The 17,883-nt window shown below is 43.7% G+C and overlaps 1 protein-coding gene across 3 annotated transcripts; it reads right to left on the bottom strand.

Annotated features, from left to right (window-relative positions):
• Positions 1–1,627: 1,627 nt before the first annotated feature.
• Positions 1,628–17,487, bottom strand: dtx2 (deltex 2, E3 ubiquitin ligase). Of its 3 annotated transcripts, XM_051402573.1 has the most exons (10): positions 16,862–17,487; positions 15,617–16,199; positions 13,263–13,321; positions 9,302–9,568; positions 7,395–7,462; positions 6,942–7,109; positions 6,108–6,269; positions 4,090–4,179; positions 3,043–3,329; positions 1,628–2,998 (listed from the first exon to the last, which is right to left on the bottom strand). In XM_051402573.1, the coding sequence occupies exons 1-9, from the start codon at positions 17,169–17,171 to the stop codon at positions 3,057–3,059; spliced, it is 1,980 nt and encodes a 659-aa protein (XP_051258533.1). In that variant the 5' UTR covers positions 17,172–17,487; the 3' UTR covers positions 1,628–2,998; positions 3,043–3,056. The 3 variants fall into 3 exon arrangements, with proteins under 3 accessions (XP_051258533.1, XP_051258532.1, XP_051258534.1); XM_051402572.1 differs by having other exon boundaries at positions 1,628–3,329; XM_051402574.1 differs by lacking the exon at positions 9,302–9,568 and having other exon boundaries at positions 1,628–3,329; positions 16,862–17,486.
• Between the last annotated feature and the right edge of the window lie 396 nt (positions 17,488–17,883).

A 17,883-nucleotide genomic window follows, 5' to 3' on the forward strand; every position in this document is an offset into this window, starting at 1 on the left:
TGTTATAGAGAAATGTTTAAGACACGGGTTCCCACAGTAGGCCAGCGACCTTTAACTTGAATTGATTCTTTTATTTTTTAGGTTTCATGATTATAAAGCCTTCCTCGTAATGGTCATGGCTGTTCACCAGAAAGTGCCCCCCCCCGCCCCATGTCTCCTGTCTGTCTCTCTGGGCCTCTCTCCCCCATGTCTCTCCTCACCTCCGAGGAGAGGTGCTGTGAGAAAGACAAAGGCCTTCTGTGTCTGTGTGTTGTGGGTGTGACTTCTGTTCTGGCTCCTGGCTGCCCTCCTCTGCACACCTGTCTGGAATCATCCCCCCCCCCGTTGACTCACCTGCCCTGCATCTGCTCGTCGGCTCAGCGCCTCAGCCCCCCCGCTCAGATTGTTTAGTAGCTTCAGCGATAATGTGCTTTTCAGGCTTCCTTCGTGTCCCAGACTTTCAGAAGTATTTTGTTTCTTGTGTAAAACTCCTGGTTAACAAAATCAGCTTCAGGACTTCCACCTCACCTGCCTGCCCACCAGCTTTCCACCAACCAGCCACAGTAAGCTGTCCACCCTTTCTCCTCAACCCTTTAATCATCATCATCATCATCATCTTTGATCAATCTACCATCATTATAAAATACCATCACTAAAAACAGCCAACCCTATCTCCTTCCTTGATGTTCCAACTGGCAAAAAATATTTTATATTCTATTCCTCCTTCATCTGGGGTCTCCATACACCCCACTCAAGGACCCCTGTTGGTCCTTGGACCTGAGTTTGACAAACACTGACTTTAGATACAAGCAAGAATATGTATGTTTTGTTATACAGAGAACTGTACCAACAGAGTTTTACCATTTCAGTTTATTTTAGATAATAAAGGACCAGTGTGTGGGATTTAGTGGCACCTAGAGGTGAAGCTACAGACTGCGAGTAACTGAAACTGCTCGCGGCTTTATTAGACAACCTGGGAATGAGAACGGGCTGGAAAGCGTGTATATGGCGGTTCAACATGGCAGACTCCACAGAAGGCGACCTGTAGATGGAAACAGCTCACTCCAAGGTAACGGAAACACAACAACGCCTATATTCAGGTGAGTATGCACTGATGAAAACATACCTATGAATATTATATTACATAGCTACCAATAGTTTCTACTAAATGTTACACACTGGACCTTTAAGCTTTACTATTTTGGGTCCAGTGTACTAAAGCACTGGCCTTCAGTTAAAGCAAACACTCAGATTTTTGTCCTAAAACATCGCCTTGCTCTTGTTTTATCTTATTTTCTTAGATTTTTACAAATCGGATTGTCTTTCTCTTCTCTGGAGGTCAGGACACGATTAGGTGCCTATCAACGAGATGATGGTTAATCTATAACGCTATAGGCAACTATGTAATGAGCGCCATTAGCTCTGATGATCACTCTGAATGGTCATACAACAGCAGAGTAATATGAGGCCATTTGGGAAGACCAGGAGCACTTCTTGTTTAAACCCTACAATATTCCCTTCAATATTCAAGGCTCATAAGCCCGGCATTAGGGTTAAATCACACTTTTCATGATCTTCACCGCAGCGTTGTTGGACGTAGATCAGCATCTTCGTCACCGTTCTTCACAAAGAAAACTAAACATCAGAGTTTCAGGATTCATTTTGCTTTATTTCTGTATTTATTGCAGACTTTTTTTTTTTTTTTTTTTTCAGTTTTGCTTGTATACATGTCAAGACTCAGTTCAGCAACTGTACTGCAGTACTGTGAGCAGAATAATGCATGTGAATACAGGAGGTGAGTTTGCAGCCGGCGGGAACATCAACCCGCTCGCCGCCGCTTCACGTGTCTTGTTTAATCAAGACGAGTTCGATGACCTTGATTGTCACACTGTAAAATGTTCTTTACCAGAGTTTTTTTTTTTCCTTTTTTTTTTTTATTAATCTCAGCCATTTTTTCCCCATCTGTTTCAGACAAAAGGATTGAGGTCGTCGAGCTATATACGATGTAACCTTGTCCCTTCCCGCGTACATGGCAACACAAACTAACATATTAAGTGACATAAACAATGGCTGCAGAACACCCCGAGGCTTTGTTACTGCAAAGTCAAAACATGAATAAATCAAAATGTGAGTGCATTAGACATCTGCTTATCGAATTAGGGCTAGGGAATCAAATAGAACAGAAAGATGGATCAAATTAGAAGTAGTGTTCAATGTTAAAAACTTTACTCTCATTTGTCATTTGTGGACACAACCTGTTTGTATTTGTTTTTTACAATATTCTTGTTTCATGTTTTTTTTTTATTTACATTAGTACAAGTATTGCCTCTTTTCATCAAATAGGCTAATATATACTCACTTTGCTTCTAGACGTTTCAGTGTCTTCGTGCGCAAACCGCCAAGGTTTTTTTCAGCAGAAACACTTTTAATTGCATAACCTCCCCAATTTTAAAAACAAGTTAACTGCCCTTTAAAAACCCCACATCTTGTCAGCTAAATGCACTGTCACAACTAAAGTGCTTAATGAGATTTTCATCCCCGATGCGAGCTGCCATTCTCACGGCAACTCGACGCGGTGGGATACAGATGAGGCTCTAAACGGGAAAAAAAAAAAAACACCCCGCCCCAAAAACAACAAAAAAAAAAGCGCGACTCCAGTTAGTGGAGGTTTGATAAATGAGGCTCAGTGAGAGGGAGCCCCATTCTTCTCTCTGAGTTCTGTCTCCTGGAATCGGTGATGAGCAGGAATGCAGTGGAGCCTGAACCATTCTCAGCAAAGCACTCCACTTCGCATTCTTTAAGACCTCTATCCAGCTCACTCCCCCTCCCCCGTCCTCCCCCTTTTCCTCACTCCATGAGATTTGGGCAGGTGCCGACATTAACGTAACGACAAACAGAGGTTGCAGGAGGTCCACCTGGCAACACAGGTGGATTTTCAAGGGTTAAATTCAGTGGTCAGCAGTGAGAGGAAGTGTGTGTGTGTGTGTGTGTGTGTGTGTGTGTGTGTGTGTGTGTGTGTGTGTGTGTGTCTGTGTGTGTGTGTGTGTGTGTGTGTGTGTGAAGCTCTTAGCCGCGACCTAGCTGCTGCCGCCGCCACCGCCGCCACCACCGCCACCGCCACCGCCTGGAGGTTTGAGGCAGTCCTCTGTCACGCCCTGAGAGGCCAGCTCAGACAGAACATTGTCCAGATAGTTGGGGTCGGGGTAGCCGTGGCCCGACAAGTTGGACATCATCTCTGTTTTGTGGTGGATGCCGTTCCACACCACCGTGTCGGGCTCGCCGGTGGTGCTGGAAGTTCCCACGGTGAAGATGAGGCGCCGCATCCACGCGACCTTCAGCAGCTCCAGTACCTGTTCAACAGAGAGAGACACGAACCTTTAGAGCCGAAACAATGAATCCATTAGTCCGAAAATGAACCAGCAACTGTTCTTAAAATTGATTTCAACCAGGTACGCTGACTCTCTGCAGTCAGTGGCGTGTACGGCTAACATTAGAAACACGCAAAGATCTAACTCGGCCAATAATTTAACCAAAATGCGATTATCTAACACCAGTTAATGACGACAGATAAGCTGCCTGACTGATAAGAATGAACTGTGTTTCTGATTTTAACCAGTAAAAAGACTCGCCATTCACTGCACAGTGGGACCGGCAGCGTCCACCAGGGCATCACACCAGGGACTCGAGGATGAGGCCTACGCGCAGATACACTACAGCTGGAATAATTTAATCCAGTTTTCCATTAGTGAATTACATCAGAGATTATTTATAGAGGCTGAAGTGTGCAGCTGCCGTCGCCAGCAAGCAGGAAAATGAGCTCCTAATTCACCATGGAAACAACACAACTTCATAATGAGCACAAAATGTTCTTAATTTAATCACAGTGAAACAGTACGATCCCGACGGAGCGCTACGCAGGGGTTGTGTGTTGGTAGTATCGAGCAGTAGGTGTCGGGTTGTTCTCTCCAGCTCCACTGGCGTTCTGCTGTGACTGAACTTATTGATAATCTGGGACCTGTGGTCGAGTATAGATGCTGATATCTGAGATGTGTTCACACTGTGTACATTGGAAGCGTCTGTAGGGCAGACTGCAGGCGTGTTGCTTTTTACCTTCCTGCCCTTGTCGTTGTCCGGTAGAAAACAGAAGCGCGGGAAGCCTCTACAGGTGTACGGCTGTCCCGGGTTGGGATGCTCCGGGCCCTGGTGGAGAAGGACAAAGACTGACTGATGAATGGAAACATATGAAGTTTAATATTAGGGATCAGTCGGTGCAATGGAATAATCTGATAACATGTTTTGAACAGTAGACCAACAGCTCGATACAAATCTGATTCAGGTTCCTGTAGTTTTAGGTGGGCACGGCCCTTTTCTGCAATTCATCTGCACCGGTGGTTACAGCAGGACACAGAAAGAAATTAGGGCTTTCCCAAAAGGCCGTAACAAAAGAGCGGGCGACGCTGCGAGGAGGAGAAATCTCTCCCACATTCGAGCCTGGACATCAATCTGTTATAAACCCTGAAAGAGCTTCAGTCTAGACTGCAGTCTCTCCTCCGGTCATTTATTATGTTCAGATTCCCCCTTTCAAACTTATCAAAAAAGGTACCTGGTACCGACCCCCGAACATGAAGTGACCTTGACGACACACCCGTTTCTGGAAAAAAAGGCTCCTTGAATAGATGGAAGACGTCAGACTGCTGGGGAAGTTTTCCCTGAGATACTATTAGTCCAAGACGACACGTACACAGGCGTATCGCCTCGATGATTTTCTTGGGCTGCTGGTTGCGTATTTCATTTTGCTCCTCGTCATGATGACATTGAGTAACACGGCTAATTGTTGATAAATGATGTGGTTTCCTGCGACAGTAAACACATCCGCAAGTGCTCGCCAACTCAAAGTTATTTCCTCCGTGGCAGCAAAACGTATTACACGAGCTGTCGGAAGCTCCTGCAGGTGAAGCTGGACTGACACTTTTAGGACTAACTCTAAAAAAATAAACAGGGAACTCGCCCCGCTTAGCAACAAGAGATTGTTATTTTAGTGAGTGACATTTTTCATCTGTTTTACTGACGGATGACGCTGCTTTGGTGCTTCTATTTTTGCCGTGCTGTGAGCCGAATTCCCCACGCAGGACAATAGAGACTGAACATTCAGGCTGCAGCAACCTGTAATGCTCTCTGTCAGGTGGGGTGGGGGGGTATATAATTGTCAAGTCCTTGAATATTATATTGTAGCAGTCCCTCATTCATTTGTATTTGCTGCCATTTCATTTGACCTTTGGTTTTGGCTCATGCTCCTCTGCGCTGATTACAGGATCATTCGGATCACCTGTTGCACAGCGTGTGGGGATTGACCCATCAACAGTGACTGAGAGCAGCTTGGCGATTCCCCTCTCGGCCAGTCAGGGTGTGACCACGCCCATTCTTAAAGGCATAAGAGAGGCGGCGAACTATGCGCCGAGGGCGTTCTGATCCTTCCTCAGATTAGTCCAGAACTCACTTGAGCAGACATTGCCACCCAGAAACTTAGAGCTATATTTGCAGTCTCTCTTGTTTCTAACTGGAAGTGATTCTGGGTGAACACAGACCCCCATTAGTACCTGTACCAGCGCAGTCTTTAGTGGTTTAGGAATTCATTATTATAGAAGAGGCATTTCTTCATTGTTGAAGTACTTGTCAGTTTTGTTCTCCAAAGTCTACTTTTTTTTTTTTTTAACGAGGTTTGAGAACTGGTTCTTGGGCTCCTTTCTCCTGAGCGGAGACCTGCGGAGTCAGAACCGCCACAGTAAGGCCCCGACTTTTTAAACACCTCTTTCCATAAATGAATAAAATTCATCGGATCTTTGGGTCAATGTGTCAATGTGACCACATCTCAAATTCAAATTTCCTGGGGACCGCTGGCCTGGTTGTTCTCCTGTAGGGAGGGGCCCAAACTCCAATGTTTGTTATCGAATCCATTTTTTTTTTTTTTTTAAGGTTCAAATTCTGCTCTGATTTTGCAGTCTTGGTAGAAAACAAATGATTACTGCAAAATGAAAGAAAAGACTAGGGAACAATCTAAATTAAGGTACAAAAAAATCCCAACGTGGGTTTGATTGAACAGCAGGTGGTGGCTCAGCGTGCAGGCGTACCTGTAAGCCAGGTGGTATGCTGTAGATGATCTGGATGGTGCCACAGTCCGGGTGGCCCGGCAGCGACTGGGCGATGCTGTAAATTTCCATCTTGCCTTTGGGCTGGGTGCCCGTCTTCTCTCCGTAGATTGTCTTACACGACGGGCACTGCAGGCTGCCGTCCTGAGGAGGAAAAACACAACCAGAGTGCCTTTTTAAACGGGAGCGATCAATACAAACCAGGTAAGTGCTGATCAAATTATTCATCGATCCGCTGATGAGACTTTTTGTTTTGTGTCCCCCCCCACCCTCCCTCACCAGGTCATTATACCTCTGGTCTCATCAGCCAGTAACCACTGAGGCTTGTATGTGTGGAAAGTGATATACTGTAGTTATTTGGTACTGAGTTTATATACGACACCTTACATTAATTCCGCTACAATAAAAAATAAATAAAAAAAACATTAGAACACATGTTATAGACAGAGAAAGCTTGGGGTTGTACGAGGAGTTGGTATGCTGAAAGTATTTCTTGCCAACCAGTAGCAGGGTGCAGTCATTTTCTGGATTCTTGTCAGTGAGGTTGGAAGTGGCTGTTTCCCTTCTGCTTCCAGTCTTTATGCTAAGCTAAGCTAATCGCCTCCTGACTGTAACCCCGTATTTAACTCACAGATTAATTTTTCATATTCCTTCAAGACAATTCCTCATTGGCGTTTGTCAAATTAAGGTTGCGGTCACATGGTACAGACTGTCACATCAATCTGTGCTGCATTACATCACATTGTAATGCTGCCAACAATTCGTCCACACAATAAAAAAACTACAGTCGGCATGCAGTATGTAACAGTTCGGTACCTTTGTTCCGTTGTTGTACATGGCCAGCATGCAGAGCATATGCAGGGTGTGTCCACACTTGATGAATTTCCCCACAGTGTCTGGGAGGATGCTCTGGCCCCCATCCTCTGTGGCGGGTGTCTCGTAGCCGGACGGATTGGACAGTTGATCCATGCAGATAATGCAGTCCTAAGAGAGGACGAGGGAATGTGTGTCACAATTACTAAAAAAAAAAACTGGGACTGTTTTCCCAGTTAAAGGCCAGCAGCACACACCCCCATATAAACAGTCTATCAAAATGCTGTGTTTTAAAAGTCTATTTATGTTGCACCTTACATGACATGCACCACAGACAGTGACCCTTATAAACTGTGATACATCTGCCTGTACAAAAGAGCACCAATAACTCTTTCCTTTAGTTTGTCTGAGAGGAAGGGGGGGAAAACCCAAACCCCCTGACCATGAGACATTTACCTCATCCGGTACACCGGCCACTACTTCCATGTAGCGCTGAATTACCTCCTCAGGTCTCTGAGCAGAGGCTAAAAGAAGGATAAAAGAGAAACCACAAAGTGATGAATGAGCAGAGACAGGCCAGACACTAAAACGGCGATTCCAACAAACCGCCAAACAAAAAGATGAGACTCTGGTGAGTTGAAATGAAATGATTTCCCCCTCACAATATCAAGTAATTTACTATCTCACTTTAGAATTTCACATGAGAACATTAGCCACATAAGATATGGGTTTCTGCCTCTGCTACATACAAGAAAGTCCGGGTTGATGCAAATCATAAAATCAGGAAATGGCCGCAGGATGCAAGAACATGCGAACACATTAAGCCACAGAGACAATCTGAGCGCACGATGACAGAATGAACCACGACAGGCAGCATGAGGGATGGACAGAGACACTTAGAGCATATCACTACCATTTCCTCTCACATACACACACGTGTGAGTGTCGAGTCTGTTTAGGAAATAAAATTCTGACAGCTATCTAGACGTTCATCTTCAAGTGTCTTTTTGAGTTTATTACACAAGACAGCTCCATTGAATTTCAGATTTACAAAAGGTTGGGAGGTTAGCTATTTTTCTCCCAGCTGAGAAATAAGAATAAATTCCCAGACATTAACGCTTTTTATGTCCTGTGTACTGATTTCAAGTTAAAAAGTGTCAGACAATGAGAGTGGAGGATGTGTAATTTATGGTCATGAGAATGCAGAGATGTGGGAGGGGGGGGGACCCAATCAGGCAGAAATAAAGAGGCCGCAATGAAATGAAGCTTAATATTTCAGTTGTGACACAGCAGTATTAACTTATCTATGAGCAAACCCATTTTAATATACACAGTTTGACAGTGAATGTGACGTATAATGGTTGATTTATGGTGGTTATTCTCCCATTTGAGAAGCTGGAGTCATCAACGTTTTGGCTTTTCTTTTGCTTTAAACTGACTCAAAATGATCAATTATCAAAACAGCTGCCAATTAATTTGCTGTCGAATGACTAACGCATTAAGTTCAGCAGCTCTATACTGCAGCAGTGGCTGCTGGGACGTGCGGCGACGTGACTGGCTGCAGATCAGCGAGGTCCTCTGCTCCAGAAGCACAGAGTGAGTGAGCATCCAGGCGATGATGTGTTGATATACAGATGGGTGACAGATCAAATCGAAACCCAACATAAAGTTGTCGTTACACCCTGAGCCTCCAGAACCACTTCAGTGCTCCTTGGCAAGACGTTCCCTCATTTAGTGGATCTATCTAGTATCCTGTACACAAGCGTCTGCATTTGTTATGTTTCTCCACTCGTTTATTCTGGCTTGTCTTTTAGTTTGTTACTCATCTGTATATACACCTGTGGCAAGACTTGAAATCCTGTCAAACATGGAAGATTTGTTCACTATGTTCCCACTATTTCACATTATTTGGACTCCCTGCTTAATTTTTTTTGTTAGAATGGGCACAGAGGAGGTTGGAAAGTGCAAAATCACATCTTTGAGAGCTGAAAACAAAAAAATGCAGGATTTTAAGCAGCACATAATGATGACAAGAACTGGAATGAAATTGGGAGGGAGGGAGAGAGGGAGGGAGGGAGGGGGTAGCAGCAGAGAGGTCAGTCATAGCTGAATCAGACATGCCAAAGGCAGTCTGATTTTTAAAGTCAGTTTAGAGCACATTGACTAGACTTATTCGACAGTTGCACAACAATCAGAAGAGAGAGCCATGTGAAAACACCCTATGAGCATGTGAAGACAAATGAAAGTGAGTTGATGCGGGATGAAGTGCTCCTCAAGCCTGTGCTGATGATAACTGGACCAAAAGAGAACGACTGAGAGAAAAAAAAAAGAGGTGGAGGAAGGGCTGGTGGCGTGGTAACTACCTCTCCTGTGCTGCCTCTTTGCTCTCCTAACTGAACTGCTGCTGCTGCTGCTGCTGCTGCTGCTGTGGGGCTTGCTGGGCCTGCTGGCTGGGGGGAGGAGAGGAGGAGGAAGAGAGAAAGGAGCAGGTTGCTGCTGCTGCTGCTGCTGTAGCTGTAGCTGCTGCTGCTGCTGTTGCTGCTGCTGCTGCTGCTGCTGCTGCTGAGGGAGGGGGGCAGTGGTGAAGTGCACGCCGAGTCCCACTGCTGACATCAAAATGGAGGCCATGCCTGGAGCAGGGTAGAGTGGGGTGGGGTGGGGTTGAGGTGGGGCAGGGCAGAGTGGAGCAGGTGAGGGGTTGAGAGTAAGTGGAGAAATGCAGGAGTAGAAAGGAACAAATCAAAAGGTATGAGAAATGTAGCAGCAACTGATGTTTCCACTGTGTCCCTCATTCACCCTCAACAGACACAGCAACAAGTACTTTGAAATTAAAACCAAACTGATCATGTTTAACATGTGGCCATGGTTTATTCACTGACTATGAACCAGAGTTCTCCTCTTGTGATTAATGAGTAAAGCTGTTTTTGCAATCAGGACTTCTGTTGTAAAGCTAGCATTAATCTCACGAGCCACGTGAAAACTGCAAGTTATCTTGGGAGTCTGGGAAAGATCGAGTGAGGATTGATGGTACCCAGAAGTTGCAAGTCAGACCAATCAATCAGCAGACTATAAGGAATGGTTTACACGGTGACAACCACAATCCTTGGGAACGGTTTGGCAGTGCAGATCTAAGATTTAGCACGATCATCTAAAGCAAGACTATGTACCTTCTAAGAAGTTGTTTTACAAATGAAAAGTTGAACTCATGAGCAATAAAGATACTTCCTCGACTTGGGCTACCCCATCTTTTGGCATTCACCTTGATCCCATGGCCCATTTCTCACCTTAGATTGGTGAGTTTACTTCAGTGGACAGTTTAGCTGAAACCTGACTAGGGCTGACCCCAAAGACCCCGAGTAGAATCGCATTTTGTCAGTCGAATCTCTGCTCTTTTTGGGTTTTTTTTTTAGCTGTGCCATTGTACACACAGTGACTGCATTGCAGGCTATAAACTTCACAAACTGAGTCTCAAAATGCTCACAAACCACAAAACTGAGATGAAGCAGAAAGGAGTGATAGTTAATGCGGGGCAGCGGCTGCTCCAAAGCGCTCTGCTCCAGCTAAACCAGAACCTTTTGAACCGGACAGTGGTACAACCTCCTCCACTGCTGCCCACTGTGACTGACTCTATGGCTGACAGCGCTGCAGCAGCCCGGCAGGAGAGATGCTCTGTGGTGCCCTGAAAGTTTAGAACTAAACTATGAGCAGTACGCACACTTTTAATTTCTCTGACTGTATGAAATCTGATGTTTTTTTTACATCGAAGATGATGAAGAAAAGCACTGAAACGTGAGGTTTAGGCTAAAACGTCAGACTTGTGTAAACACGTAAGGAACTGCTGATATAGGAGTTTAGTGTGGCCCTGAGCTAAAAAAAAAAAAAAAAAAGAAGGAACAAATAGTTTAAAATTTAGTACAGCCCTAAGCTTGACATTGTTCCCGGAATAGCTGCCATAGTTTCCTGTTGGAAAACAGGAAGCAAAACTCATTAATCTCAAACCTAACTCAAGAAAATACATATTGAACCGTCGCAGACTGAACAGGAAAAAGTCAAATTTGTGTTTTTGAACATACAAATTCTACTTCCAACAGTGATGGAGGTGGGAGTATTTATTGCATGTGTTCAACACTGAAACGGCAAAATAAACAGAGCCTAAGATATAAAGCTGATCACCAGTAATGTTCATTACTGACTAATGATCATTAAGACTGCACATTTAGAACAGACACCACATGAGTGACCTTCCATTTTAAACGATTCACCAAAGTCATGGTACGGTGCTTTTCAGTAATGAGGTTCTGGTCCTCTAGCTTCCTCCATGCTGATTGTATTGATTCAGTCAGCTTATCGCAGCCAAGAAACTGAGTTATAATTTGAGAAGTATGCAGCAGAAGAAGGAAAAAAACCTAAAACACAGTGAACGCTTACTTCGCATGTCAATTTTCCCTTTTTTTATGACAGTTACAACTTGCCTGCCTGCTATATCTCAGCCTGCTGACGTACAGTATTACACTACACTCTAAATCACATAACTGCAGGGGAAAATGAAAGCATTAAATACGCGACCATGCGTGTAAACTGCACATGTGAAATTCAATCAATGGTATTAGCATGAGTTATCCAAAAGCTGTTAATAAATATATTCAGCAGTCAAAGGGTTTCCATTAAGATTTTTTTTTTCTTTTTTAAACCTCAGTTCTCATTCCAGGAATTTGCCCATCATCTTGAGCCAATAAACTATTGATATAGATGTAGCTGATAAATATGCATACTTTGAACTACTGCGTTAGCTCTTCAAACAGCTCTACCTTATTACCACATTGTGGGGCTGAAGTTTTTTTTCATCAGATCTGACTGATATTTAAACATGATGAAATGACAAAAAAATGATTTTGCATTATGTTGACACTAGTGAGCCGGGCGCAATGAACAAGCAATGCATTATAAATAGCTTCTGTGGATGTTGAGTGCAGATTCTTTTCATTTCAAGACAGATTTGATTTTTCATTTTTTTGTGTTCTGCTGAATAATTTTCCTTTTATTGAGAAGAAGCCAAATATGGGAGAGCAGGAAGGCCGTATAAAAGCAACACAGACTGAATATATTAAAAAAGGTACAGGAGGATGCAAAAAAAAACCATATTGATGCATTTGTCAATAATCTTTGGATTTGAAATTTAGATTTTTCTGAACATTCAACAGCAATTATGGAAATTCACTGAGAGCCCCATATAGAGTCACGTCTCTTGAGCAGTATGCAAACTGTACCATGGCTTTCGGGGAAGCTCACTTTTCCTACTGTGGGTAGGGGGTGGACTGCATTCTGACTCCAAAATAGAGAAATGAATAACGGCGATTCGACGCGCAGACCGACTGGGACTAGGAAAGTTTATTATCTATATTTTCTGATCTGAAGTTAATAATACTGTGCTTGTTTAATCTTGTTTTATCTTTATTAAAGTGAATTAGTCATGAATCACCCTCATGCACAAATCATAAATTAATAGTTTACGCGTATGATGATCCATGATGATGAAGATTATAATTAATTAGAAATGCATGGCAAAAGTAGCATATTGTCAATATTGTCGACCCCCCCAAAAAAAATGTAATAATCACACAGTTAACACACATGAAACACATTAAACTTAATAAATCATGAGCTGCCGTTGGTGCCGGAAAACGTGGCTGGCTCATTTTTGCCATCGTAAGAAATTCTGTGCATTAACATTCAAATAATTTGTCGGATATGCAAATCATCTCAGTCAATGCATTCCACTCATGGGGGTGTGATGTATTAGTTATTAGTAGAAGTGCCATCTATAATGTTGCTTAGCCTTGAGCCATCATACAAAAATCAGCGTCAGGTGGGACAACAGCTGGCTCGCTGCAACGAGACTGAAAGCTGAAGTCGATCATGCTTTTGCATCCAGGTCCGAAGGCTTTGTGAGGAAACCTGCGTAGGCTCTCAATAAAAACTGTATGTAACAAACAGGATAACATCACTTTTGTTTCTTGTTGAATGGAAGCCTCTCTCTGGTGGTTTAAACAATAATAAAAAAAGGGACATCATTTTCCCCTCTCTTTACAAGTTTTGCTTAACGTTTGCGGTGTGTATTTTTTATTTCTAACCCCCTTCTTCCAGCTTTTTGTGGCATGCCGTTACCTTAACAGACTGACACTCACAGGACAAATGCACACAAAAAAAACAAGGAAACAGGAACTGCAAACACCATACTGAACGAAACCTGTAACCAACTCAAAAGTGTGTGTGCAGAATAGAACAGAGGTAACAGTCAGGATGGATGCTTAGTGACCCGTTTACCTGCCAGGGCAGAGCTTACACTGGTGGATCCGTTCAGCTGCACAGAGATGGAAGGAACACTGCAGGACAGGAAACAAGGACAGTGACATTCAGTCAGTAAAAACAGCAACAATGAACCAAGCAGGAAGAACAAAACAAAGACTTTGAATGATTTCGCTTTCCGATCCACTCCACAGAATTAAAACGTTCAGGTACGGTGACATTAGGGATAGTTCTGGCACCAGATCAAGACAAGAAAATAAAACCGGCCTGTGCATTAACTGCAAATGTTTATTTACCTTTACTTTAATAGCTGAAACACTAACCACTGTTGGACTGGCCAGTAAATGACTGAAGTTCTGACTGAGATTTATTAGCCTTACACCTTACAATCGATTGTTCATAGAGCAACTAGGGCGCGTGACTCAACTCCCAATATATTGACGAACATGAGCACAGCAAATCTGTTTACTGTGCGAAGCGGCGTTCTGGGAAAAGAAAGGAGTAATAGTCAGGACTGAAGTATGATGTTGCTCTAAACCAAATCCAGTTTAGGGCTGCAATTACAATTACTTCCTTTACCTGTTAATTACTTTTTTTGTAATTTGTAATGCAGTTCTATAAAATGGTAGAAAACTGAGAAATTCTGATCGCCATTTTTCACAGAGTTCAAAGTGACTTCTTCAAAGTGCTTGTTTCGTATGACAAGAGAGTCGAAAATGTAAAAATATGAATTTACAATAGTGTAAAAACTTTTAAGACTAAAATCTAGAAGATGGAAGCAGAAACTTTTTGGCATGATTTCTTAATAAATAACTTAAAATGGAAACTTTTTTCAACCCTATTTTCCCACGTTTGTGTGTCCAAGTGACTAACGGAGACAACCAGTTCCATTTTGCACGAGAGTGCTGCAGCCAGCAGCCGCGAAACAGACGACAATGTAATCCTTGTAATCCTCAATGTACATCCACTAATAGAGCTTGTTTTTAACATGTTAGTTCAGATCCAACACCAAAGTCACACAATAACACAAAACAAACTAACCGACCGAGGCAGCAGTAGAGCAACTCCTGTGTTCTGTTAGGTAAAATTACTGCTTTTGTCAACGGAGTGTGGTAGCTTTGGACAGAGCGACAGAACGGCTGTTTCTGATTGAACAAAAAGGATCTTAATCTTTAACAAAAACGTCTATCTCTGTACGGTCATTTTCAGAATGTTGTCACACTTATAATAACAATTTGAGCATATCAGTGGCACAAACAAGAACTTGTACATTGTACATCAGTTTACCAGCGTTCTCGTCCCCATAAGTCACATAGACATAAAAAGTCCAGGTTGATTCCTGCTTAGATTTTTGTCAATCGACTAATCAAATCCTCGACCATGTGTTTTGACACTCATCCTGTTTATCTCCATTTTTGTAGTCAGGGGAGTGTATGCTCTAATCATCAAGACAAGCGTATAACGACGTAAAGTGCTTGAAAAACAAAAAAATGCAGACGTGAAATAACAATCAAAAAACATAAAAATCAGTGTGTGGAACTTTGACCCTTATATATTGCTTGTCATCCAAATAAGAGCACACGGTAGAACAATAGGAGGAAATGGGTCGCTGACATAATGATGCCCTTTTGACATCAGCTAAGAAGCTGTGGGGTGAATGTCTGGAATCAAAATACCCCATAAAGGGATTCAACAGTAACCATATAAATAACCTGTAACAACATTTCAAATCCCTGTATAGAGTGAGTAGTGGTAAATAGTGGTAAGTGACCACTATTAAAAATCACATAGCCTTTCTTATTCTCTTGCTCTCTCTATTAGAAAATGAAGAAGATGAGTTCATAACACAGACCACAGTGTGTGCTACAGAGGGTGGAAAACATCCAGCATTTGCCTATCCTATTATTAATTTCCAGTGGCTGGGAATACACTAAATGAAACTTAATGTGGAAGAAAATTTGTGCCTTGAGGAAGTGTAAGTGAACTGCATATTCATTACACGAACTTGAGCCCTTCATTTTTGAAAGCAGTTTTTGTATGCCGTTAGGAACACAAGAGAATGAGGGCTGGAGATGACACAGACAAGGAGACACAGGAACTGAGCCAAAACAAACATGCCACTGCAGGGCTGGAGCTACAGACCATTTTTTGTCATTCCTGGTTTACAGAATAGGTCAAAGTGGAGACAAACAGGAAAGACAAAAGCGAAATGGAGGGGTGGGTGGAGAGGGGCCCCATGCCGTGCATCCCAGGACGACTAACTGAGTCAGAGGAACACCTTGCTGCTGCTGTTTTACTCCAACCTAACCATATGAAACTGCAAACCAAATCACAATCCAACACACACACACACACATAGATCAGATACCAACCTTAACCCGTTGGCACTGGTGGAGCTGGTCAGAAGCGGCGGGTGACTACCAGAGGGCGGTGGAGGCCAGGGGCTGCCCCAGGACATTCCCCCAACAGAGAGGGGTCTCCTAGGGTATGGCGAATAGACAGAAGTGGGGTGAGCTGCTACAGCCCTTCCCGGCCCTTGGAGGCTGGGCCGATTCAGACTGCCCGATGAAAAGGAATGGCGTGAACGGCTGGGCATGGGTCCTGTGCTGCTGTGGCTCAAACACTGCTGGCAGGAGCAGGCGGGGCCCGAGGGGATGGCTGGGGGGCCGGAGGAGGCCAGGGGGTAGGGGAGGTTACACTGCCGTCGGACCTGCCGTCTGAAACCCGTGGATTTGTTAACTTGGGCCAGAGATGTGAGATCCACTATGTAATTGTATCCATGCGGGCCCAAGTCTGCCGTGCCTTGCCGGGCCTGATAGCTGTGCTCCAAGAGGATAGAGGTTCGAGTCTCATACGGAGTCCATCCTCCTTCGTCGTTGGCCCATTCCCAGTAGACCCCACTGCCGAGGCCTGAGGACTGGGCGAACAGGGACCGACGTACTGAGCGTGTCTTTCCTGGAAGTAATAAAAAAAAAAAAGATGATTTTCTATGATTAAAGTGAATTAAAGCAACACTACGCAAGCTTTATATGCAACAAAAAAAATAAATCCCAAAGTGGGGTCATAACAGACAATAACTGTCACAGTCAGGACTGTAAACATCATGATCCCTAATGGCAGCCAGTGAAATGATTTGGATAATACTGTTTTTCTGGTTTAGTTTGAAAAGGCATTTTCCTAACATTGTGGCTGCTTCAAAACAACTGTCACTGTTACTTCACAAGCTCTGTCTGTCGCCCTTCACTCACACTGCTGAGCTCAAAGGAGCCAAACAATATGCTAATGTTGCAAGCGTCAGCAGTGTGACGAGTTAAAGGTTATATGTGGACACGTTAGCGAAAGTCAGAGGACAGAGAAATATTTAACAGAGTCGTAAAAAAGCTTAAAACTTTATCTTGGTGTGCTTGGCTCCTCTTGGCTTGTAGCTATGTAAACACTGATCAACACAACAGCGGCCCCGTAAGCTAATGCTAAGTAGGCCTGATAAACTGTGTAATATCGAGGCACAACATTAAAAAAACAAAACAAAACAAAAAAAAAAAAAAAAAAGGATTATGAATGTCACGTTACGTTACTGTGGACGTATTTCATGCCACGTCGCGTCACACTGTGCTCACCTGTGTCCTGGCGAAACTGTTTCAAGCTCGGTATGTCGATGAGATACGGCGACAGGCTGGGGTCTGATTGTCCGAGGCAGATGCTCGTTGAGCCGGGTCCTCCTCCTCTCTGTCCCCGCGGTGCCAGACACCGCTCGATGTAGGCGCTCACTTGGCCGCTGTAAGGCCGCCAATACCCCAGGTCATCCTGCCATTCCCACACCGCAATCATGGGCTGAGACTGTCCCACGGATCCGGAAGGCGTAGCGGACACAGACGGCCCATTTCTAGACCCGTTCACCCTGGCACAGGAGCCAGACACAATCGCCATATTCACCAGCTTGAGCTAACAACAGCTCGGCTCTGGTTAAGCTGGTCAAATGATTGTAGCTATACGACGAAGGGAGAGAGGGAGGAGGGGAGGGGGGGAAAAGCTGGGCTAGCTTGGTTCGTTAAAAAATACCATTGTAAATTTGTTAACACGCTTTTGATGAAGCTACCAAGTGTCGATCAATTGGTAGACAGCCCGGATAACCACTGAGGTGCATGTTGACAAAGCTGATGCATTCAGAGGGCTTAGCACTGTTAGCTTTGTGACAGCGTTGCCAGGGTTCCTTCCTCCTGTGCGGCTGCGTTCAGGGACCGCCGGGAATTTTCGCAATTCAAGGCACGTTTGTGGCAACCAACCATTAGATGGGAACTTTATAAGAAACAAAGGCAGCTCCCTCCTGGGGGTCTTTATGTGATAGGGATTTATAGTTGAGTTGTGTGTTAACACTGTATGATGATGTTTTGTTTCACATATATTCAACAGCTATACACCCTTTCACTTTTTTTTTATTAATTTTTTTTTTTTTTTTAAAGGAAGTGGCATTATTTCAGCTGGATAGTGACTGCTTATTATTAATCAGCAAAAAATATATTTAAAACAACAATTCCTGGCAAAAGCTCATCTAAAATGAGTAGCTTAAAAGATGCACCCATACATCCGTGAATGCACCTGAAGGTTGCAATTCTTCTTCTCTTGTCCATCCTCTGCTTCT

Source organism: Dicentrarchus labrax, unplaced genomic scaffold, assembly GCF_905237075.1.
Source record: "Dicentrarchus labrax unplaced genomic scaffold, dlabrax2021, whole genome shotgun sequence".
Lineage (NCBI taxonomy): Eukaryota > Metazoa > Chordata > Actinopteri > Moronidae > Dicentrarchus > Dicentrarchus labrax.